Source organism: Equus caballus, chromosome 7 (genome assembly GCF_041296265.1).
Source record: "Equus caballus isolate H_3958 breed thoroughbred chromosome 7, TB-T2T, whole genome shotgun sequence".
Lineage (NCBI taxonomy): Eukaryota > Metazoa > Chordata > Mammalia > Perissodactyla > Equidae > Equus > Equus caballus.
The window spans coordinates 62,762,406-62,788,488 of NC_091690.1; the positions used below are offsets into that span (position 1 = coordinate 62,762,406).

Genomic DNA, 26,083 nt, shown 5'->3' on the forward strand with positions numbered 1-26,083 from the left:
ATTGGTTGCCAAAAAGCAAACTGAACTGAAAATACAAATGCTCGTAATTTAAAGTCACCCACTGGAAATAAAAGAAAAAGCAGACAAAATAATGAAAACACTTTAATGCTTATGGATAAGCACTATTTGTGGGATATTTTAATAAGCAAATGTTTATTTTAGTTGCTTAGAATATTCTCTTGGATTCTAGATACATAAATTTCAACCCACGTTCCCCAGTTGCCATAACAACTTGATGCGTTTGTTCTCTTGTGTCATTTTTTATCACATCAGTTTTTTTAGAAAAACTTTGGTTGCTATGTTAACACAGTATAGTTGTTAAATTTATTCTATTCACATTTTGTTCTACTGGAAACTGGTAATTTGCTTTTGTTTTTCTCCAAAGAAGCTCATATTACAGAAGTGTAATAAGGAAAATAGTGGCCTAAATTCTAATACTAGTTTATATTAAAATTTTAATTATGTGTATTAATTTATGCCCAAATGGTACCACCTCTGTGACATGGAAGATGGCTAGTGATTATCTAATTCCACCCTGAAGAAAGGAACCAACTTTTGCTGTACTGAATGAGGGAAATAGGAATTTGAGTTGCATTTGTATCTCCATGTGTGACTTCAACCAGTCTTAGTTGGAGGAAATTGTGTAGTGGTGTCAAGAAATAGTCACACTAAAAGCTGCTGTCACTAGCTCCCTTAGTGACTACTTTGCTTCACTACAGTATGTGAGCTCATTTACCACGGAGAATGAAACCCTTGCTTAGTAGTACTCCCTAATCTATGTTGACCTACTCCTAAGAAAAGGGAAAATCTCTTTTGTCAAAAGTCTTGTCCAGAATTAGTATTGGGAGGATAAAGGGCTATACATCAATTTGTTTTTATTTATTCAGCTAACTCCCACAGTTTCCTCTATTTTTGTTGCTTTTAATGGTACTTTCATAAAAATAACTAATTGCACCACTTAAAATTGATGGCATTCCAGTCCCTTCCACCTCTAAATATTGTTATAATTTGAACAGTCTGTGTTGAGAGGCATGCCAGGATATAGGGGGGAAAAGGCAAAAGACTAGAGTCACAGACACTTGGTTTGACTCTAATAATTACTAACCATGTAACTCTAGTAAATTATTTATCTGCTGATTCTTAGTTATCAGATCATAAAATAGGAATGAAAATAATTAGCCCATAGATTTTGTGTGGAAGAATTCAGTGAAATACTGTATTCAAAAGGCCCAGGACATAATAGATGCTCAAAACATCTTAGTTGCCTCATCTTCCTCCTATTCCATTCCACAGAGGGCCAGTGAAAGAATGAGAAGCCAGAATCCAGTGGAGTTCCAGTAAGGTAATGAGCCCAGATTTAGAGTAGCCTCCTCTCTCAGTCAGTAATCTGATGTTCAGAGGTAAAGGGAGCATGCCTAATTTGGACTTAATTTGGACAAGAGTTGCTTTCCCTGATTTCTCAGCCTATCCTGTTCAGTAAATGGGGGAATGTCAACAGGAGCCTCTGGGAAGCCACAGTATTCAGTGTCTTGTGTTTCTGTGAGGGTGTTTGTCTTAGAACATGGTCCCAACCACAAGCTGAGGTTTCAGGTAATAAGAGAAATCCTCCTGGCAAAGGCTTTGTCATCAGATCTGTAGTCAAATTTTGGCTCTGTTTTGGGACCTTGGAAAAGTCACTTAACTTCTCTGAGCCTCAGTTTCCTATATATATGTAACATATTAACCAAAACTTATTAATTGAGCACCTACTTTGGGGTTGGCTATTAATATGAGAGGTAATAAATAACATTTTCAATAAATGTTTTTTATTAATACTAGACTGTTGTGGCTGATGAAAAGTGTGGTTAATAATAATGATAGTGTTGATTGACAAGCAGTAGAGTTTTAGGACCTTGGCTAATTTGCTTGGGAATCAGTGCAGACTTCTGTTCTAGCAGGAAAACATACAGAGATTTAGGAGAACATATGAGTGCTTAGAGCTGAATCCAGGCACACTAGTTTTTTGACTTAAGACAGTAAAGCAGATGCCTGCTATTCTCAGCCCTAGATGAATATGAGAATGCTAATATTCTGCTCTGCTTGGTCAGGACTGACTCCGGAAATGAGAGTGCTGTGTCTCCAGATTGAAAAAACAAGTATCTTCACTTGAGAGGAACTGAGGAGGCGGGAACTGACAAAGTTACTGTGATCCTATTCCTTCTCAATGCCTAAAGCACTCTTGAGTAATAAGCCAGAGCATTCAGGGAGATGCATCGACTCTGTCAGGCCACTAGGGTGTCATTTAGAATCTCTCTGCTGGAACAATGGAGACATATAAATTTCAACCCACATTCTCCGGTTGCCATGGTAACTTGATGCACTTGCTTTGAAGTGTCTTTTGTGTCTTTCCCTCCTTTTTCTTTCTTTCTTTTTTTAATCAATAGGATTTTTACTCTGCTAATAATTCCCTAAATGTGGTTCTTGTGGCTTCCTACCCTTGTATCTCCCAGCTAAATTTCTGAATTTGTTTCTGGGGAGTGATTTCCACCTAAGAATAATAGCTTAATATGCATGTTCACAAAGACATGCCTGTGTGCCTGTAAATCTCTCTCTCTCTCTCTCTCTCTCTCTTTCTCACACACACACACACACACACACACACAGAGGCAGATAATAATGTTAGAAAAGAGATAGATTTCTAAAGCCTCTCAATACTTTTAAAAAGGCAGTTCATGTGTCTTAAAAATTGTAGAGTAAATGGTTCAATTCTAGAACAACTAACTGGTTTAGTATTTTCTTAGGAACTGCAACGTAGCAGGCTGAATAAAGAGGGTAATTCTCATTGCATGATTTTCTCCACTTAATTATTTTAATATATTCAGCTTGTGATGAGAAGTGTGCTTCAATGTACACAGCACAGGGCAGACTGGGGTTTGCATTCAGATTCCGTCATCTCTTAGCTGTGCGACCTTGGACAAGTTACTTGACCACTCTGAGTTTCATATTAAAATGGGTTGATAGGTACCTTGTAAGATGTTTATGAGGAATAACTTGAGATCATAGAGGTAGAGTACCTGGAATAGGTCCTACAATAGATCTTAGGACTTTATAAACAGATGTTAATTCCTTCATGTCTAACCAAGTAACAAAATGTATTTGAAATCTATTTTGGTCTCACTCATTCTATGAATGCATACTTTCTTCATTACCATACACATTTCCACTTCACTAAAGTGAGAGAAATAAAAAACTACAGGAACAGAATAGTATGTAGTCTCCTGGCCTGGATGCTCATGATGTACAGAACTGACTGTGGAAAAAGACATTTCCTGGAAGCCTTCAAGAGAAGATGACCTTTTGTTACATTCAGTTAGGATCCTTCATCCGGGACCAAGCCTGCTTAAAAACATCAAGCTAGGGGACTGGCCCCATGGCGTAGTGGTTAAGTTTGGCTTACTCTGCTTCTATGGCCCAGGTTTGAGGATTTGGATACTGGGCACGGACATATACCATTCATTAGCCATGCTATGCCGGCAACCCACATATAAAGTAGAGGAAGATTGGCACAGATGTTAGCTCAGGGATAATCTTCTTCAGCCCAAAAAACAAAAAAACCCCCATCAAACTAATAGTGAGGAGATTTGGAAATTGCTCTATCTACTGAAAAACAATAGTCACCACCACAACAAAATCCCCCTTTCATGTAGGAAGTGGCTGTGCTACAAGTACATTCTAAATATAAAAATATGTTTAATTAGGGGCACCAGGGAATCAGGAAAACAACATTAGGCATGCAGGCAAAGGGCTATTGCCAAGTCGTGAGTGCTACTATTGCTGTGTGTTTGTGTGCTGTGTTTACAGGGAAAAATAACAAGGAGATAGAAGCAAAATTAAATTTTAAAAGGAGAAGTGCAATGATATGACACACCTGCTTTCATAAAGGAAAGAGATCACAGGGAAAACCTTAAAGGGATAGTATCCAAATCATAATAATTAAAAAATATATATTTTCAAGTAACAAGAAAAACAAGCATAAAAGAGACATCAGTTATTTCTCCTTTAGTGCTAGTAAAATGGAAGTACTAAAGTGAATAAAAATTATTGCAAAAATGTTTGATAGATTTATCAATCAAATAATGCTCCATTGAACAATTGTCTATTTGATTATAATTCAGAAAAAGGATAGATTTTGGAATCTGATTAAACTGAATTAGAATCCTGGCCCTCCCCTTTGGTAGCTGAGTAATTTGGAGCAAGTAATTCAACCTCAATAAGCCTCAGTTTCTTTATCTGAGATAGGAAAACCGAATTCCAATGAATTTGTTTCCTATGAAACTGTAAAATTGGACAAATCTCTTTGCTTCTGTCTTTTTCTCTGATGTATAAAAGTGAGAGAGCTAGTTTCTAGGTGGCAATTTCCATGAGTATATTTGCAGCTCTAACATTCCTAGGTTCTATGCTCTGTTTAGTGCTGATATTTAACCACATTCTACAGCTAAGGCCACTAAGGCCTTTATTTTCAGACTTCTGAAGCCACAGGTTAGGTTGGATCAAAAAATCAGATCCTGAAAGTAACACAAGAGGGCAGCTTGTAAGGATTTCAGGTCTTTGCCGTATCTTCTAGAAGGTACAGTTTATCTGTCCCTAGGATCTAAGTGTTGATAGGCAGGTCACACAACATCCCCATTTCTGTAGCTTGCACTCATCTTTACTTAATGAGAGGACTTTGTGGTTGTGCTTTCTTCCTTGAACATTAATGAAGCATCTACTTTGTGCCAGGCACTGTACAGGCTCATTAAAGAAAGTTTTAATAAAAATAACATACAGTTTTGTTCACTGTGGAAAGTATAGAAATATATAAAGAACAAAATTAATGTCATCTACTATCACAATATCCAGAAGTAATCACAAGTATATTTTGGTGGATTTTCTTCTCAGTATTTGAGTGTATGTATATTTTCTTTTTAACAAACGTTGAATATTGTTAGTGAATATTCTATTGTACAATGCTTTTTTTCATTGAAAATAATTCTGCTGGCAGTTTTATGTCCTTAAAGACTCTTCTGTAGCATAATCTTTAATAGATAGCTAACATTTGATCATATGACTATACTGAGTCATTGCAGAATAGAACGGTGGCTAAGAATATGGACTCTGGAGTGAGACTACATGGGGGGAAAAAGCCCCACCTCCTATCAGCTGTGTGTTCTTAGGCAATTTATTTAACTTCTCTAAGCCTCAATTTTTTTTGTCTATAAAATGGATGCAAAAATATACAGACCTCACAGATTATTGTGATGATTCAATGAGTAAATCCTCATAAAGCATCTGGAGATAGTCAATAAATATTAACTGTCATTAACATTTATTTTGTCCAATCTGATATCTATTTTAAATAGGTAAGTTTAGTTCATTTGCATTTATTGTCAGTCCCCAAATATTTAGACTTATTCTGTCATTTTAGAACATAGTTTTATTTTGTTGACCATCCTTTTTCTTTCTACCTTATCCATCCATTTGTGTCTCCTATTGTACTGAAAATATTTCTGTATTTGCTTTTTATCTTTTCCTCTGCTGGTTTAGAAACTTCTGATTGTATTTCCATTCTTTTATTGGTTATCTTTTTGGCATACATAATAATCTATAAATTACTCTAAAAAATCTAAAAGTATTAAGTACGCTGTCTCTCAAATATGTCAAAGACCTTAATATACCTTAACTTATTGAACACTCCAATCTCCTAACTTATCCTTATTTGAACATAAAAATTAGTTTTTATTTAAAATCAATGGCATATTAGAATTATGATTTATTTTATTAATTTCTGGATTCACCATTGATCCATGTACTTATGTGTTCCTCTGAGATCCCTCTTCTTGCTAAAGTATGTCCTTTAATAATTATCTTTGTAAGGGTCTTGATTGTTAAATTATCTTAGTATTTGTATGCCTGAACTCTCACTTTTGCGTGATAATTTAGCTGGATATAAACTTTTAGGTTAGCAGTTATTTTCTCTTGGCGCTGTGAATATACATTCTGTTGTGTTTTGGTCTCTATTGTTGCTCAGGAGAACCTGCTTAATTGTTTTTTTTTTTTTTTTTGTAGTTAATCAGTCTTTCCTGTCTTGTAGCTCTTAAAATTTTCACTTTATCTCTGATGATTTTCAGTTTTACTTTCATTTGTTTGAGTACGTACTTCACTTTGTCTGGGCCAGTTCTTTAAAAGCTTTTTCTATCAGAGGACATTTATTTTGTAAAATAGTCTTCGCTTTGGGTTTTTCTGGTGTTTCCTTATGATTAAATTCAGATCGTGCATTTCTGGCAGGAGAACTACAAAAGAGATATGTCCTTCTCAATACATGAAAGTATCTAAAATGTCTATTTGTCCAACCACTGATTATGCTAACTTTGTTCACTTGATTAAGATAGCTTCCAGATTCTCCAGTGTAAAGTTGCTATTTTTCCTGAGTAATTAATGAGAATCTTGTAGGAGATACTTTGAGTTTAGATCAATATCCTGTGTTTCACCCACTTCCATCCACTAATTTTAGGATTCACTGATCATTCTTGCCTGAAGCAATTATTACTATGGAGGTTACCAGTTAGTGGTTTTCTAATTCCTTCACTTCTTTTATACTTATTAATTGGCATTTTCCTTTAAGGAAGAGTTTTCCTTTCTCCCTTATTTGTTTATTCATTTATTTTTACCAGTATAAATTTATGGGAAGTAATTTCTATATGGAATTTGTGGTTACCTTCCATTTGGCCTCTAGGGCTTCTAGTCCATTACCAGTTTTTATAACAGTGTTTCATTTCTTTTCCATTGTAATGTAGGGGCGTTCACAAAATTGTAGAGCCAGCATTCCGGTTGACTCTATTCCTGGCAATGAGCTAGTCTTTGTAGATTCTCTTTTTACTGCACTGAATGTTTGTTTCATTTCTGATCCACAGAGATGTTTATATTGTTTTAGATCCTAGCTATACCTTTTGTTTTCCCACTTTCTTACAGTAGCTATCATTGTTGGGTATTTAGAACAGAAGGAGTGTGATGTAAATTAAATTCACTGGGTCATCTTGACAGGAAACATAACTATTATTTATTATGTTTTCCCCAATTTTAAGACATATAGGTTATTTCACTGTGATTAATAAAATTACAATGAACATTCTGGTATATACATTTTATGTGCATCTCTATTTCCTTAGTATATATTTCTATAAGTAAAGTTACTGGCTCAATGGGTAGCTGTATTTTCAAGGCCTTTAAAAGATATTTCCCAATAACTCTCCAGAAGTGTTGTACCAATTTGTATTCAAATCTACTATGAAGAATAATACCTCTCCCTCAAGCCTTTGCTAACATTGCTTTGATTTATTTTATTATTTTTTGATAGGCTTGGTAAGTAGAGTGTTATCTGGGGCATATTATTAAATGTTCTAGGCCTGCTTTAATAAGACATTTTGTAATTTTCTTGACACTTGTCCTCTTTTCTCAGCAGAATTATTCACAGCTTTTACCAGAGTTCTGTAGCCAGTTGTTTAGTTTCTATCTTCTCAACTAAGCAGTCTGCAACTTAAAGGCAGTGACCCTGTTATATTGAACAGTGATTCTCTTACACTTGGCATAGAGTAGGTGGTTAATATATATTAGTTGAATTGACAAATTCACAAATTCAAATGAGGAAATAATTTTTAGATTTTAGGTCCAGATTAGTTCTCGTTCATTAATATTTTACTCTCTGGTTATCCTCCCATGGTTCTCTCTTTTTCCCTTATTCTAATCACTGGTGGAGTAAGATTTGAATTTCTATAGTAAGGCCAACTTAGTTTTCTACAAAGATGTTATTACTAGTGATAATGATGATGATGATGGCATTTTTTCTTTTCCTTTCTTGCCTTCTTTTGGATTAACTTAATATTTATTAGAATTCCATTTTATCACCTCTATTAGCTTTATATTTCAGTGGTGGCCCTAAGTATTACAATAAATGTCCTTAATTTATCACACAGTCATGCACTGCATAATAATGTTTCTGTCAATGATGGACCACATATACAACAGTGGTCCCATAAGATTGGTACCATATAGTCTAGGTGTGTAGTAGGCTATACTATTTAGGTTTGTGAAAGTACACTATGTGATGTTTGCACAATGACAAAATTGCCTAACAATGCATTTCTCAGAACATAGCCCAGTTATTAAGTGACGCATGACTGTACTGAGTTATTTCCTGCTTCACATATAATGTAAGAATATTACAACAGTATACTTCCATTTACCGCTGACTATTCTTTGTGTCGTTATTGTCATACATTTTACTTTTAACCAAACTGTAAACCCCCTAATATATTGTTATTATTTTGCTTTAAAGAAATTTTTAAAAATTAAGATATTACAGAAAAATTATCTACATACTTATTATTTCTTGTACTCTTCGTTCCCTAGCATAGATCTGAGGATCTTTTTTGTGTCATCTTTCTTCAGCTTAAAGAACTTCCTCTAATACTTCTTGTGTTAAGGTCTTTTCATGATGAGCTCTTTCAAATTTTATCATGAGAAAATTTCTTTATTATGCTTTCATTTTTGTAAAGAATATTTTTATAGGATATGGAATTGCAGAATGAGAGGAATTTTTTTTCTTTTTCTCCAGTACTTTAAAGATATCTTTCCATTGAATTCTGAATTCCTTTGTTCTTGATTAGATGTCATCAGTCATTGTATTATTTTTCTTTAGTCTGTAATGTATCTATTTTACTGATTGATTTTAAGATGTTTTTTGTTCATCTTTGGTTTCCATTGATTTGACTTTGATGTGCCCGAGTGTAATTTTCATTGTGTTTATCCTGTGTGGAGTTTGTTGAAGTTTTTGGGTTTCTGGATTTGTATGTTTCATCATATTTGGAAAAACTTCACCACTATCTCTTTAAATATTTTTCTATCCCAATCTGTCTTTACTCTTTTTCTGGAACTTCAATTACATGTGTAGTAGACTGTGAGATATTTTCCTGCAGGTCTTTTTAAATGTTTATATTTTAGTTTTCGTCTGTGAAACATTTTTATTGCCTCATCTTGAAATTCACTAATATTTTATTTTGTAGTAGCCATTCTCCTCTTAAGCCCATTCAGTAGCATTTTTTATGTTGTATATTGAATTTTTTAGGTCTTGAATTTCTGTTTTGGTTCTTTTTTATACTTGCCTTTCTCTATTAATATTTTCCCACCTGTTCACTCATTATGTTCAATTTTTCTTTTAAATTCTTAAACATATTTATCATAGCTGCTTTAAAATCTTTAAAATTAGTTAACTAATGTTTTTGACATATTTGGATATGTTTGTGTTGATTTGGCTTTCCCTCCTCGGTTATAGATCACATTTTTCTACTTCTGTGCATGAGTAGTAAATTTTGATTGCATGCTGAATACTATGGATTCTTTATTTTGAGAGTTTGGATTTTGTTATCCTCCTTTAAATAATGTTGCGTCTTCTTCTGGCAGGCAATTAATTTACTGACAGATAAGCATAATCCTTGCAAGGCTTGTTTTTAAAGCTGTGTTGTAACAGCTCTAGAATAACCATTATTGTAAGTACAGGGTAGTTCTATTCCTAAGGCGTGGCTTTTCTAGGTCCTCAATTTGAATTCCTGGAGTGTTGAGTATTGTCTCTCCCCTCTGGCTGGACAGATAACATATCTCTCAGCAATATTCAACCTCTGGAATCTCTATTCAGCTTATAGTTCCCCAGTAGCTATTTCATTTTATTTTTTGCTGAGGAATATTTGCCTTGCGCTAACATCTGTTGCTAATCTTCCTCTTTTTGCTGAGGAAGAGTCACCCTGAGCTAACATCTGTTGCCAATCTTCCTCTATTTTGTATGTGAGGAGCTGCCACAGCATAGCCACTGATGAGTGGTGTAAGTCTATGCCTGGAAACCAAACCCAGGTCGCTGAAGCAGAGTGCACTGTACTTAACCACTAGGCCACTGGGGCTGGCCCCCCAGTAGCTATTATATGCCAGGCATTGCAGATTCTTTCTTTCTGCATGAGTAGTGTTTTATTAAGACAAAGACTTAAGAGAAACTCTATGCAAATTTCTGGAGCAACTTCTCTTCTGAGATTTCTCCTCTCTGGTACCCTAACTCTGCAAATTTCAGCTCCTTTGGCAGCTCTGAATTCTGATCTCAACCTCTTCAGCTCAGAGAGGCCTCTGTTCTTTATTTGATCTCTAGTACTTTCTCAGTTTAGAAAGTACCTCCAGGCAGAAAGTCAGAGAAATTGTGTGGTTCACTTCGTATGTTTCTGTTTTCTCAGGGAATTACCGTCCTGCATTGCCTGTTGTCAAAAATCTGAAGTGTTATTTCATATATTTTATCGAGCTTTATTGTCGTTTATGGTAGTTGGTCTTATCCAGTACCAGGTACTCCATTATGGCTGGAAGCAGAAGTCTTTGTCATTGTAAACCTTGAAAAAGTCTGGCTGACGTCTATGCAAGTGTGCAAAAAATGAGAAAGATTTCTGTGAACTAATATAGAGTTATTTCCAGGATATACTGCTAAAGTGAAAAAAAAGCAAAGCACCAAAGAATATCTATAATATACTATCTTTCATGTAAGAAAGGAGAAATGAAAACAGATACATATACTTCCTCATTTGTGCAAGAGTAAAAATAGGAAGAATAAGTTAGACATTAACGATATTCTTTATTTACAGAGGATGATTATATTGAAATAAAAGGAATAGGAGGAGAGTACCTCTTCTCTGAAGATACCTTTTTGTATAGTTGTGAATTTTAAAACTGCATTAGTGTTTCACATTCAAAAAGTGAATAATTGATACCTCTGGTTGCCCTGGAAACCTAACAGCTGGCCGCTGGGGTCTGTGGCACTTGGTGAGCTGGAGGGAGCTGGATGGAGCTGGACAGCTACTCTGAGTATGCTGGGAACCCTGAGGTGGAAGACAGAGATGTGTAGAGCCTGGCCTCGTGGCTGTCCATGATCAAGGCCAGCTCTGGCCTCCAGCTCCTGGTTGAACCGATGGACTCCACAGGTTGATTCTATTGCTCGGTATATTGGATTGGTTTCTTCACATGGGCTACAATGGATGTTAAAAAGGTCAACAAACCCCTTAAAAAGTTTGAAAACATGGACCCCAACACTGAAAGGTTTTCATTAATAGAGAGGAATGTTCATGGTGCATTATCTGCTTGCAAGCAAATATATGATGAAAAAAAAGAAATGAACCAAGAGCCAGAGCCAGAGGAGGAGCCAGAATTGGAGGCTGTAGAGGCTTCTGGATGGAGGCCCCATGGAGGCTGAGCCCACAATAAAAATAAATAAATAAATAAATAAGTAAATAAACAAATAAATAATAAAAAAATCACAACAAAACGGAGCACAAACAAATGAGCATAACTATTATAAATGAATGATATAAGCACTTTGAAGGAGAGAAAAGAATTAACACAATTAATTTTGAAAAACAGATTTTGACTATCTTCACTAAGATTAATGGTAAAAAGATGAACCTTTAGTTAGTTTTTTTTGCCACAAGGCTATGAGTTAGCATTTGCAAAACTGCATAATGAATTTTCAAAGATTAAATAAATAAATATATTGTGGATAATACAAAGCAGAGAGTTCAGATAGACCTCTCTTTTTCTCTTTGTATATACATGTACACACATATATTTTATATATATGTAAATATAAATACATGTATAAACATATATATAATTTCTTGGCTTTGTCCGTTGAGAGGGCCTAGAAGCAGTGATACTCAGTAAGAGTGAACACAACTAGGCCTCGTATTTTGGCTTCTAAATATCATTCTCCACCAAATGGAACAGGGCTCCTTGGAGACATGGTTGATTCCAAGGCTAGGGTGAAGAAAGAAAGTACAAAATAAACTTGGAACATCTCACTTTGCTAGAAAGAAACAAAGTACTCAAAACTTAATGGAGATATCTCAAAAGGACACAGGGGCCAACTTGAAGGGAATCGAAATGGCCAAATTTGGGACAGTTTGAACAACAAAATAAATATAGTAATGCATTATAACACATACAATAGAATGGAAAACCATGAGTTTATACTGGTGAAAGTATGTGAATGAATTAAACAAATGAAGGACAAGAGAAAGCTCTTCCTTATAGGCGAATGCCAACTAACAGGTATGAAAGAATGAGGAAATTAGAAAATCACCACTGGCAACCTCTATAGTAGTAATTGTTTCAAGCAAGAATATCCAATCAATGCTAAAATTAGTCAGTGGAGGTGGGTGACATACAGGGTATTTATCTAAACTCAATGTATCTTCTACAAGATTCTTATTAATTACTCAAGGAAAATAATAACTTTACAGTGGAGAAACCTGGCAGAACCACCTTAACCAAGTGATCAAAGATAACATTACCAGTCAATGGGACAAATTGACAGCATGTGCCTTCTAATAATGGCACACTAGGAAACACACTTTTGTACAATATGTATAACCTGAATTTAATCATAAGGAAATATTAGCCAAACCCAAATTAAGAATATTTGACAAAATGTCTGTTCAGTACTCTTCAAAATATCCAGGTTTTAAAAGACATAGGAAGACTGTAATTGTTCCAGATTAAAAGAAATTAAAAATACATGAAAAATAGTATAATAAATGATCCTGGATTGGGCCTTGGACCAAAAACTAATGATATTAGCAGGATAATTGGTAAAATTTGAATAAAGTCTATGTGTTAGATAATAATATTGTATTAATGTTATTTTCTTGATTTGTATAATTGTACTGTAGTTATTTATAATGTTAACATTTTGGAAATGTGTGTGAGGGAACATGGTATTCTTTGTCCTATTTCTGCAACATGTTTTAAGCCTCAAATTATTTTAAAATGCATTTTACAATTAAGGAAAAATATAAAACAATAAATAAATAAATGTGTACTTTTAATTTTAAAATATTTCTCCATTTTGACTCTTATACTTCTTCCCCATTTTCTCTACCCTTAGCCCTTCTTTGTTTCCCTATTTTTTATGAAGTAATCTAAATTCTTTGGCTTAATGTCTAGGACCCTCCTAAACTGGCTTCCGCTTTGCCTTTTCTATTTTATTTTTTACAACTCCTTGCCTCATGCTTCAGCAACACCAAATAAATGTAGTTCAGTAGCTACGTAATTTTGTTTTGTTGTCCTATGGCCCTGCTAATGTCTCAAATTGTTTTACCATGGCGTTCTTTGCATGTTTCTAATACTTGAAACTTGAATTGAGATGATCAGTTTATATAATTGTCTCACGTACTTCACTCTGAGTTCCTTAAAGGTCTCTCATACTAAGCATTATTTAAATGTTTATTGAACTGAACCTATGAATTTCCAGAGCACTTTATCTGTACTTTTTTGACATTCAAAGCCTTCTACCTAATTTTATAATGAGTTTGGTATATATCTTATTTCCTTTCTTACATTAAATTTGTTATTGTTGGTTATAGACCACATCTTATTTGTGCTTTCCCCATAACACCTAGTGCAATGCCTCGCATGTAATAGAATTTAATAAATGTTTGTTGAATCAATGAATAGGCTGAGGACCTTTCTTGAAAATTGGTCCTCTCTTCTTTTAACCTCTTAGGTAGTGCCTAGTTTTGTTTCTCCCTGTCCAACTTTTCAAGAAACCCTGAGGAATTTATCTCCAGGGCTATAATAAGGGAGTTTACTCTTCTCTCAGTAAAAGAAACAACTTTGTTTAAATTCATCTGTTGTTTGTAATGCTGAGGTAGAGTCTGTAAGGCAGCATCATTTTGTTGGCTATGACTTGAAAGAGTATTCAGTCTCACAGTGCAAACCACACTGCTTCTGTAGTTTGCAAGGTTTCTTATATCTGAAGAGGTTATTACAAACTGAAGTAAAACTAGGTGCTTTATAAATGTAGAGACCAGAAAATATTAATAGGATTGGACTATTCCAGAGAACAGCTAGGACAGGTCCCGGACTAATCTGTGCAGTTCACATTCATAGAGGATGACAGAGGGCAGCGCTTCCCAGTGGCCTGGCATTGCAGAGCTTGTTTCGCTCACTTTTTGGAGTTTATAAGACTTTTGGTTCTTGAAAAGACACAGATTTTGTGCATTATGCTCACCAGTACTGACATTCATTTTCAAAGAAAAAAATTCCAGGTTCGAGCAAAATACCATAAATAAGTAAAGAAATTAAAAAATAAAATAAGTTTAAAAACCAAACGAATAAATCCACAAAACAATTAAGTCATTTGAGTGCTTATTTACCTTACAGAAGAATTACAGATTTTTAAAAAAAATCGCTATAAGATTCTTTTAAATAGAAACTTTTCTGGTATATATAAAAGATGAATACATTTAAAGTCAAGTTGGTAAATATTTGTCAGGACACAGTGTAAACATTGTGTAATTAAATAGTTCAATAAATATCTATGCTCATTTATTTTGTTGAGGCACATAAAAGATACAAAGATAGTAGTACCTTCATTGCCTTCAAGGAGCTTAAAATCTTGTTGAGTGGATTTGTCTTATCCAGTTATGCAAACATACATAATGCTAAGTTCATTTTTCATTTTGTTTATATTCTAAGTTGTTCTTAAGTTGAGTTTATTTCTCAGTACTTGACCTGCAACCACTTTGTAAATTCCTTTTCATTAACAGCCATTAAAGTGGAGGATAATTGGGGCCAGCCCAGTGATGTAGCAGTTAAGTTTACACACTCGGCTTCGGCAGCCCAGGGGTCCCCACTTTGGACCCGGGTGCCGACCTCTGCATCTCTTATCAAGCCATGACATGGCAGGCATCCCCCATATAAAGTAGAGGAAGATGGGCACAGCTGTTAGTTCAGGGCCAATCTTCCTCAGCAAAAATAGGAGGATTAGCAGTGGATGTTAGCTCCGGGCTAATCTTCCTCAAAAAAAAAAAAAAAAAAATGTAGGGGACCATTATTATGCAGTTGAACTTAGAATTTGGTCAACATGTTTGCTACCACTTCCCAGAGATGTCCCAGAAATCCCTTTCGTCAGGCTATAAGTCCCTGATCTTTTCTCTTCCAGAAAACCATTACTCTGTCAGCGTTTTATCCTTGTTACTGCAACTATCAACTGTGAAAGGTCTAAGATTTTTACCCTACTTCTAAGCCAAGAACTCTGCCACAGTTTTATGGATACTGTCAGAAGACTCCTAGGATGAGGACAAAGGACTGTATTATTTGCAACTATAGCAGCACCTAAACAGTATTTTTTAAAAATTTTTATTCAATTTATTTAAACTAAAAAAAAGTAAATTCACTCATTTCTCTGACCCCCTACTCCCACCTCTTGGAACCACCGAGCTGCTCTTTGTATCTGTGAGCTTTGTTTTTCCTTCCGTTTTTTTTTTTTTAGATTCTGCATATAAGAAAGATCATACAGTATTTGTCTTTCTTTGTCTGACTTATTTCACTCAGCATAATACCTTCCAGGTCCATCTATGCTGTTGCAAATGGCAAGATTTCATTCTTTTTATGGCTGAATATTATTCCATTGTGTGTGTGTGTGTGTGTGTATTTACACCACAATTTCTTTATCCATTCATTCATCAGTAAACACTTAGGTTGTTTCCTTATCTTGGCTGTTGTAAATAATGCTGCAATGAACATGGAGGTGTATATATCTTTTTGAATTAGTGTTTTTGCTTTCATTGGATAAATACCCAGAAGTTGAATTGTTAAATCATTTGGTAGTTCTAGTTTTATTTTTTTTTTGAGGAACCTCCATACTATTTTCCATGGTTGTTGCAGCAATTTACGTTCCCACCAACAGTGCACAAGGGTTCCCTTTTCTCCACATCCTCACTAACATTTGTTGTGTCTTGTCTTTTTCATAATAGCCATTGTAACAAGTGTGAGGTGCTATCTCATTGTGGTTTTGATTTGCATTTCCCTGATGATTACCAATGTTGAGCATTTTTTCATGTAACTGTTGGCCATCTATATGTCTTCTTTGCAAAAATATCTATGCAGGTCTTCTGCCCATTATTTAATCAGATTGGGTCTTTTTTGCTGTTGAGTTGTATGAATTCTTCGTATATTTTGGATGTTAGCTCTGTATCAGATATGCATATGTTTTGCAATTATTTTTTCCCATTCAATAGGGTGCCTTTTCATTTTGTTGATGGTTTCCTTTGCTGTGCAGAAGCTTTTTAGTTTGATGTAGTCCCACTTATTTATTTTGCCTTTGTTGCTTTTGCTTTTGGTATCAGATTCAAAGAATCATCACCAAGACCTATGTCAAGGAGCTTACTGGCTTTGTTTTCTTCTACAAGTTTTAAGGTTTCAAGTCTTATGTTCAAGTCTTTAATCCATTTTGAGCTAATTTTTGTGTATGGTGTAAGAGAATGGTCCAGTTTCATTCTTTTGCATATGGCTGTCCAATTTTCCCAGCACCATTTATTGAAGAGACTGTCCTTTCCTTATTGTATAATCTTGGCTTCTTTGTTGTAAATCAATTAACCATATATGCATGGATTTATTTCTGGGCTGTCTATTCTGTTCCATTGATCTATGTGTCTGGTTTTATGCCCATACCATGCTGTTTAATTACTATAGCTTTGTAATATAGTTTAAAATCAGGGAGCATGATGCCTCCACTTTGTACTTCTTTCTCAAGATTTCTTTGGCTGTTCAGAGTCTTTTGTAGTTTCATAAGCATTTTAGGATTGTTTGTTCTATTTCTGTGAAAAATACCATTGGAATTTTGATAGAGATTGCATTAAATCTGTATATCACTTTGGGTAGTATGGAAATTTTAAGAATAATAATTTTTCTTATCCTTGAGCACAGAATATCTTTCCATTTATTTGTGTCTTCTTCAATTTCTTCATTAATGTCTTGTAGTTTTCAACATACAGGTCTTTCACCTTCTTGGCTAAATTTATTCCTAGGTACTTTATTCTTTTTGATGCAGTGGTAAATAGAATTGGTTTCTTAATTTCTCTTCCGTTATTGGTGTTAAGAAACACAACATATTTTTGCATACTGATTTTGTATCCAGCAACTTTACTGAATTCATTTATTAGTTCTTACAGTTTTTTGATGGATTCTTTAGGGTTTTCTATGTATAATATCATGTCATCTGCAAATAGTGACAGTTTTACTTCTTCCTTTCCAATTTAGATGCCTTTTATTTCTTTTTCTTGCCTAATTGCTCTGGCTAGGCCTTCCAATACTATGTTGAATAAAAGTGGTGAGAGTGGACATCTTTGTCTTGTTCCTGATGTTAGAGGAAAAGCTTTCAGGTTTTCACTGTTGAGTATGATGTTAGTTCTGAGCTTGTCATACGTAGCCTTTATTATGTTGAGGTTTGCTCCCTCTATATGTGCTTTGTTGAGAGTTTTATCATAAATGGCTGTTGAATTTTTTCAGATGCTTTTTCTGCATTTGTTGAGATGGTCATATGATGTTTATCCTTCATTTTGTTAATGTGCTATATCCCATTGACTGATTTGAGGATGTTGAACCATCCTTGCGTTCCTAGAATAAATCCCACTGATTATGGTATATGATTCTTTTAATGTATTGTTGAATTTGGTTTGCTAATATTTTGTTGAGGACTTTTGCATCTGTGTTCGTCAGGGATATTGGCCTGTAATTTTCTTTTTATGTGGCATCTTTGTCTGGTTTATATGTCAGGGTAATTCTGGACTCATAAATTGTGTTTGAAAGAGTTCCTGCCTCTTCTATTTTTTGGAAGAATTTGAGAATGGTTAATATTAATTCTTTTTTGAATGTTTGGTAGAATTCACCAGCAAGGCCATCTGGTCCTGGGCTCTTGTTTGTTGGGAGGTTTTTGATTACTGATTCAATCTCCTTGCTAGTAATCGGTCTGTTCAGATTTTCTATTTCATCATGATTCACTTTTGGTAGGGTGTATGTTTCTACCTATTTATCCATTTCTTCTAGATTGTCCAATTTGTTGGCATATAATTGTTCACAGTAGTCTCTTATGATCCTTTGTATTTCTGTAGTATCAGTTGTAACATCTCCCCTTTCATTTCTGATTTTATTTACTTAAGTTCTCTCTCTTTTTTCTTGGTGAGTATAGCTAAAGATTTCCGAATTTGTTTATCTTTTCAAAGAAACACCTCTTATTTTTATCGATCTTTTCTATTGTCTTTTTAGTTTCCATTTCATTTATTTCTGCTCTAATCTTAGTTATTTCCTTCTTTCTCCTAGCTTTGAGCTGTGTTTATTCTTCTTTTTCTAGTTCCTTGAGGTGTAAAGTTAGGTTGTTTATTTGAGACTTTTTTTGTTTTTTGAGGTAGGCATTTATCACTATGAACGTCCCTCTTAGAACTGCTTTTGCTGTATCCCATATATTTTTGTATGTTACATTACTATTTTCATTTGTCTCAAGGTATTTTTTGGTTTCTCCATTGATTTCTTTTTTGATCCATTAGTTTTTCAGTAGCATGTTGTTTAATCGCCACATACTTGTGAATTTTCCAATTTGCTTTGTGTAATTAATTTCTAGATTCATACCATTGTGGTAAAAAAATATACTTGATATGATTTCAGTCCTTTTAAATTTATTAAGACTTATTTTGTGATCAAACATATGATCTATCTTGGAAAATGTTCCATGTGTCCTTGAGAAGAATGTGTTTTCTGTTGCTTTTGGATGGAATATTCTGTAAATATCTGTTCATTTCATCTGGTCTAACAAGTTGTTTAAGGCTGATGTTTCTTATTTATTTTCTGTCTGGATAACTTATCCATTGATGTAAGTGGGATATTAAAATCCCCACTATTATTGTATTGTTGCCTATTACTCCCTTTAGGTCTGTTAGTATTTGTTTTATATATTCAGTGCTCTCATGTTGAGTGTATAAATATTTACAGTCATCACTGTAGCTACTCCAGCTTTCTGTTGGTTTCCGTTTGCATGGAATATCTTTTTCCATCTCTTTACTTTCAGTCTATGTGTGTCTTTACATCTAAAACGTGTCTCTTGTAGACAGCATATAGATGGGTCTAGTTTCTTTATCCATTCAGCCAGTCTATGTCTTTTGATTGGAGAATTTCGTACATTTACATTTAAAGTAATTATTGATAGGTATGTGCTTGTTGCCATTTTGTTAATTGTTTTCTAGTTGTTTTTGTAATTTCTCTCTGTTACTTTCTTTTTCTCTTGCTCTCTTCCTTTGTGGTTTGATGATTTTCTCTAGTAGTATGCTGATATTCCTTTCTCTTTATGTTTTGTGTATTTACTACAGGTTTTGCTTTGTGGTTACCATGAGGCTTACGTATAACAACTTATATCTATAATAGTCTATTTTAAGTTGATAATAACTTAAGTTTGATCCTATTCTAAAGCTCAACATTTTTACTCCTTCCTCTCACATTTGATGTTTTCCATGTCACATTTTACATCTTTTTTTGGGGGGGGGGGAAGGGGGAAGATTAGCCCTGAGCTAACATCTGCCACCAATCCTCCTCTTTTTGCTGAGGAAAACAGGTCCTGAGCTAACATCAATGCCCATCTTCCTCTACTTTATATGTGGGACACCTGCCACAGCATGGCTTGATGAGTGATGCAGAGTTTCTGCACCTGGAATCCAAACCAGCGAACCTCAGGCTACCGAAGTGGAACGTGTGAACTTAACCGCTGCACCACTGGGCCAGCCTGTAATTTTACATCTTTTTATCTTGTGTATCCCTTAACTAATTATTGTAATCATAGTTACTTTTACTGCTTTTTTGTTTTAACCTCATACCAGCTTTATAAGTAATTAATCCACTACCTTTAATATATATTTAATTTTCCACTGAGATTTATTCTTTCATATGAGTTCTTGTTCCTAATTAGCACCCTTTCCTTTTAGCTTAAAGAAGTCCCTGTAACATTTCTTATAAGGCCAGTTTGATGGTGATTAATTTCTTTATCTTTTGCTTGTCTGGAAAATTCTTTATCTGTCCTTCAGTTCTGAATGATAACTTTGCTAGGTAGCACATTCTTGGTTGGAAGTTTTTTCTTTTAGCATTTTGAATAGAGGACCAATTCCTTCTGGCCTGCAAAGTTTGTGCTGAAAGATCTGGTGATAGTTTTAAGGGGTTCTTTTGTACATAACAAGTTGTTTTTGTCTTATTGCTTTTAATATTCTCTTCTTGTCTTTAACTTTTGACATTTTAATTATAATGTGTCTTGGTGTGGGTCTCTTTGTGTTCATCTTATTTGGAACTCTCTCGGCTTTCTGGATTTGGATGTCTATTTCCTTCCCCAAGTTGGTGATGTTTTCAGCCATTATCTCTTTCAATAAGATTTCTTCCCCTTTCTCTCACTATTCTCCTTCCAGGAGCCCTATAATGTGAATATTAATTTGTTTGATGTGGTCCCATAACTCTCTTAAACTATCTTCACATTTTTTCATTCTTTTTTCTTTTGCTACTCTGATTGGGTGAGTTCCATTGCTTTGTCTTTCAGTTTCTTCTGCTTCATCACCTGCTATTGAATGACTGTAGAGTATTTTTTGGTTCAGTTATTGTATTCTTAGCTCTATAACTTCTATTTGGTACTTCCTTATATTTTCCATCTCTTTGTTGAAGTTCTCACCGTGTTTAGTCATTCTTCTCCCCAGTTCTGTGAACATCTTTATGACCATTACTTTGAACTCTTTATTAGGTAAATTACTTATCTGCATTTAATAAAGGGTTTTTTCCTGAGGTTTTATCTTATTTTTTCATCTGGAACATAGGCCTTTTTCTTAATTTTGATTGACTCTCTCTGTTGGTTTCTATACAGTAATGAAACAACCCCCTCTGCCAGTCTTGAAGGAGTGGCCTTGGGTAGGAGATGAACCTTTTCCTTTAGCACTGCCCCACCTCTTAGTCATCTCTTGAACCTCTATGCTTGTCCAAGCAGCCTATTATATTTTAATATTTCCCAGTGGTTGAGGATGTGCCAAGACCTGTCAGTGTCCCAAAGGGGAGGATCTCAGCACTTAGATTCTGGCTGACTGGAAGCCAGACCCTCAGGCAGCAGCTTTGAAAAGTATGCAAATATATACAGTCCTGTGAGGCTGCAAGCACAAGGCCCATTGGCTACCAGAGATGGGTGATCTGGAGGAGTCCCCTGGGTAGCAATAGCAAAATTCACGGCTCCAGATAAGTGTATAAGCTCCTTTCTGGGAGATACCAGTGAGCTGAAGCAAGGCTAAGGGATAGTGACAAGATGGCACCCATAGACTTGTTCCTTTAAAGTAGCTCCATAGGCCACTCAATGTGTGCCAAAACTGAAGCCTGCCCCTCAGTCTGAAGCTCCAGGGCTTTCTGCGAAAGAAGCCACTTTGCTACAATTGCCATGGTCCCATGGGACCCAGGAATGCAAGCCCCTCTACCTCTCAGCACCAGGTGATCCAAGGGGTAGCCCCTGGGCACCAGATGCATGTAAAGCTCCCCTCGAGGAGACACTGGTGCTCTGGAGCAAGGCAGAAGGTGAGCTCAAAGATAGCGCTGCTCTCTGAGGTCTCTGGAAAGGATTACCGTCAGCCCCTAGATGCCTTAGAAGCCTGCCTCTCCAGGCCACAGTCAAGATGACTAGCAAAATAGGTCTCCTTTGTAGAAAGACTGAACTCCTAGGTCTATTGCCTCTTGCTGTACCCTCGGGGTGGTAGCTATTTAAAAACTCTTTCTTTGTTAGTTATTGTCCTGTGGGACCCACAAGTGTAAGCCTCCCTGGCCACCAGAGCCAGGCCATGTAGAGGTGGCCCCTGGCAGCAGTCACAAAAATCAGGGTTCTAGACAGGTGTATGAGCTCCTTTCTGGATGATACTGATTATTACAGTCCAATGTGACCAGGAATGCAAGTTCCCCTGGCCTCCACAGCCAGGCAATCAAGAGGCATGCCCCTGGGAAGCAGCCACAAAAATTGGGGCACCAGATGTGTATAAAGTCTCCCTTTTGGGAGATACTGGTGATCTGGAAAACAGCAAAGGGACAGCACAAAGATGGTACCTGCCAGCCTCCATCCCAGGAGTGTTTTAGTAGGCTCCTAGATGTGTGTGTTAAATTGGATGCTTGGCCCTCAGGCCAAGGTTCTAATATAAGCAGATGAGCTTCCTTCACTTTAAGTCTGAGCATGATAGTCTGCCTCTGAGCTGGACCCTGGGGTGTGTGAGTCCAAGCACATGAACCCTTTAAGAGGTGTTTCTCAGATCTCTACTGTCTTGTGGGTGTTGGGCCTGGCACCTCTTTGATTTTGAAACTTAAACGTTTTGGGGGCTCATCTCCCAAGTGCATGTCTTAAAAGTTGGGGTGCCTGATATGGGATATGAACCCTTTGTTCCTCAGGGAGAAGCTTGGGTTTTGAGTTCCAAGAGGTCATAGGTCCCCACTCTGGGGGTGGGGTTTATGGCAAGATTGTGTTCCAGCCTCTCCTACCTGCTCTGATGTGATTTTCTTTTTGTTTGCCCAATTTGTAATTGTCACTCAGCCAGCCTTTAGGTTTTTTTAAAAGGAAATTGTTTCACATGTAGCAGTATGTCCATGGGAAGAGTTGAGTTCAGGATCTTCCTACATCATCATCTTGAACCCCAAGCCCCCACCTTCCTCTGGTGTGCAGCAGGAGGCAGAGAGGGGCTCTCCCAGCCTTAGATCTCAAGAAGGACAGGATCCCTGATTGCTCCCTTCACTTTGAGATCTATTTCCACTCTGCCTCTAGACAGCATTTTCTTGAACCAGTTCCTCAAGCCCCAATTCCTACATGGCATCGATGCAAAGATGGCCAAGTGATACATTCACACACAACGGAGAATAACATTTCTCAATTTAGGGAACACAAATCTTTTACAACGGTCAGTAAGCAAACCTATCCTTTGCTCTGGAAGTAGACATTATTTCTATCATTCAAAGCTGTAATTATACAAAGATTCTTGAAAGATAGTCCAGAACAAAGGCACTCAGTGCCTCTGCTTGTTCTGAGGCTCTAACAGGTACCATAGAGTAGATATTCCTGTGAGTATGAGAACTGATATAAGATGAGATCAACCCTTCTGTCTTGATCTTCCCATTAACCATGTTCAGCTTTTACCAGATCTTCAATTTACATTTGAATAATCCAAGTTCAACACTCCCTGGTGAAAAGCTTTGAAATTTATAAACTTGCCTTTGAATAACTGTCCCATTTTATGTTTTCTCTTTGGGAGCAATAGAAAGATGGATTAGACAGTGCATTCATATTCTAAAACTGCGATAAGCAATATCTAATAATATTTATTCAGGTCTCATATTTTAATGGGCATGTTAAAATTTTGAAAAACATTTAATTCATGTTGCAGAAAGCAAAAAGTATTGATTTTTTAAACTTTTTTTAGCTTGTAGGTTGCAGTGGACCAAAGGAAAATGCTTCATGTATTGAGCAAAATAAAGACAATCAGTGTTTTGAGAATGCAACTGACAAAAAGACAAGTGTAAGTGTTAGAGTGTTTTCTTTGTTTCTGTGTTTAATGGGCAAGATATGTTTTGTACTCTGTGGCGTATAACCTGATTTCTGGCCTTGGCCTGGTCAGCGTATTGGGTCTTCCTGTTATTGAGCTGAGATGGACTGTGTATCATTTTGAATAGTTGTGTGTTTTCATTTTGAGAATTTTGTTTTCTGTGTTTTGATGTATATTTTTAAGTTGCTGGTGATCACACAACCATTTTGTAAGCTACTTCACTTCTCTTGTCTGGTTCAGGCCTTCTAAAAAACTGTCACACTACCCTTTGGTAGTGGTTTTCTGGTCCTATTGGGGTGTTTTTTTTTTTTTTGGCAATATCTTCCCCTAAGCAATCTGAAAACTACTTCAGCCATACTTTTTTTTATGATTGTCATCATGTGTGTTTATTCAAGATGGGAAATCAAAATCAATCATCTACAGAGTAATGTTAAAGAGATTATAGTGCTTTGTATGATGAAATCAAGAAGAACTTGAGTCCTGGGAAAGTATGTGTATTTCCAAGTACAAGTATTTTACTAATCGGCAACTCAGATTTAATTTATTTCTGATCAGTGGTCACAAAGTGATCTTTATTTACTTTGGCCCAGTGATATAAATTGGGGTTCCATTCTCCACTTTATTAATAAAAACACCAAGTTTAATCATGAAAACAATGAAAATAAATCACAAATATTATTTTTATGAACATGGATTAAGTATTTAAAGCATACATAAAATTCTTTTGGGAGATTATTTCACAGGAATTGGATTTTTTGAGACTTCTTGAAATATACCTTTAATGATGTTTCTTCTTGTCTTTCTTCTAAATCTTCTGTTAGCAAGCAGAGACAGTCTACATGGCTGCATAGGCCTGCAAGTTGCCTTCAAATATAGGGTGATATGTCTACTGATACTCAATGAGTGGTAAACGTCAGTAAAGGAACAATTTCTCTGTTGAGTATCATTTATAACTAGGACTGATTTTCTGGCATTGCCAATTGATTGAGCCTCCTGCTCTTGACTTGGTCTTGGGATTTGGACAGAGTTCTGAGTCAATCCCAATTATGAATTTTGATCATTACTGTGAGGAATTTTGTTAAAATAAGAAAGGTTGTATGGTGAATTGTCCTTCCCTTTTTAAGGAAATCGTGGAACCTAGAGACAAATTTAACTAGTCACCAGTTTATAGAATACTTCTATAAAAGACCATTGTCTCCTCTGCTGAAAAATGTTTTCGTTTAACATAGAAGCTGTTATTTAAACTATTTGAGACTGTTATAATATGCTAAATGTGCTTCCAGGAAAGGAAGTCATCTAATTTGGCAGCTGCACTGTTTTTCTCCAAAGGAGGAGAGGGAGAGTGGACATCCATACTGGGTTCATGAATACTTAGAAAACAAATCTTCAGACTTCCTGACTGTCCAAGAGGATATTTGTATTTTTGCTTCCTGAAAATGAAGTCATCAGGCCGTAGTAGGATACAAATGTGCCAACTTGTCAAGCAGCTAAATTAAATAAGTGCTGGCAAATATGTTAGGGAAACTTTTGTGTTTTTATCATGGGAAAACATATTGCTAGCCTATGCTGTTTAAACTCTAAAATCTTCAGTTTCTTTATCTGATAGGCTAGTTATGAGGCTTTAATGAGATCCTGAAGATGAACATGTTTAGTATTGCCTGGTGAATAGTAGATTTTCATTCTGTTGAAACGAATTGCAAGTCTTATATTTATTTTATTGAGGTGGTGGACTCTGTTACAAATAGTTCTTAGGTTTTTCTTGAATTCATGCCCATATTACGTAATTAAGAATCTATAACATTTTTTTCCCTGGAAACCACTTGGCCAAGAAGAGGCTCCTGCTTTGCTGACTGATTTCTACTTGTCACTGTTCAAAATAAGTTCTGGTTGAATTAAAATAAGCATAAAGTGAGAATTTCTTAATTATCTTAAGAAAAAACTTAATTATGTAACAAACAAAAGAAGAGTCATGATTATTGTGTGAACCTGTTGTTGTAACTGTTTAGTTCATAGGCCATTCTTCAAAGGTTGTTGACAGTAAATCACAATTTGGAAATCACAACTGTGTAGATCTAATAAACATGACACTGGACTTTGGCTTCTTCATCTTCAGAATTAGGGTATTAGATTAGATTATTCCTAAGGATTCTTCCACATCTAAAGTCTAATCATTCTATGACTGTCAATAGCAGACAATAAATTATATTGTATAAATAGAGGACCCACTGATAATATAATTAAAGTATTTTAGCCAGCAACAGCTAATGAGCCTCACACAAATTTAAACTTATGTGATAGATATATATCTAGAACAATAGGAATAGCTTCATTAGGCCGCATTAACTTTAGAAAATTTCAACAACCCCATTCATAGGCCAGTAGTTCTTGAAGTATGGTTCCTCAACCAGCAGCATTAGCCTCCTTTAGGGACTTGTTAGAAAAGTAAATTCTTGGGCTTCACCCTAGACCAACTAAATCAGAAATGCTGGGGGTGGGACCTAGACATCTGTGTTTTAATAAGCCCTCTAAGCGATTCTTAGGTATGCTACAATTTGAGAACCACTGCTATGAGTAATAAACCTTGGACTTCTCTCTGGGGAGTCACTCACCGTCTTTCCTGTCACATGCTC

General features: G+C 35.7%; 1 protein-coding gene across 16 annotated transcripts in view; it reads left to right on the plus strand.

The window, feature by feature from the left end:
- The window catches only part of DLG2 (discs large MAGUK scaffold protein 2), a 1,837,299-nt gene that overhangs the window by 338,014 nt on the left and 1,473,202 nt on the right, over window positions 1-26,083 (plus strand). For 9 of the 16 annotated variants that reach the window (XM_023646512.2, XM_023646513.2, XM_023646509.2 and 6 more), the window contains exon 4: window positions 23,331-23,426. The exons of the other annotated variants lie outside the window; for them this stretch is intronic. In XM_023646512.2, the coding sequence (XP_023502280.2) occupies window positions 23,331-23,426 (96 nt within the window). The remainder of the gene's footprint in view (window positions 1-23,330; window positions 23,427-26,083) is intronic. 16 annotated transcript variants of the gene reach the window in all.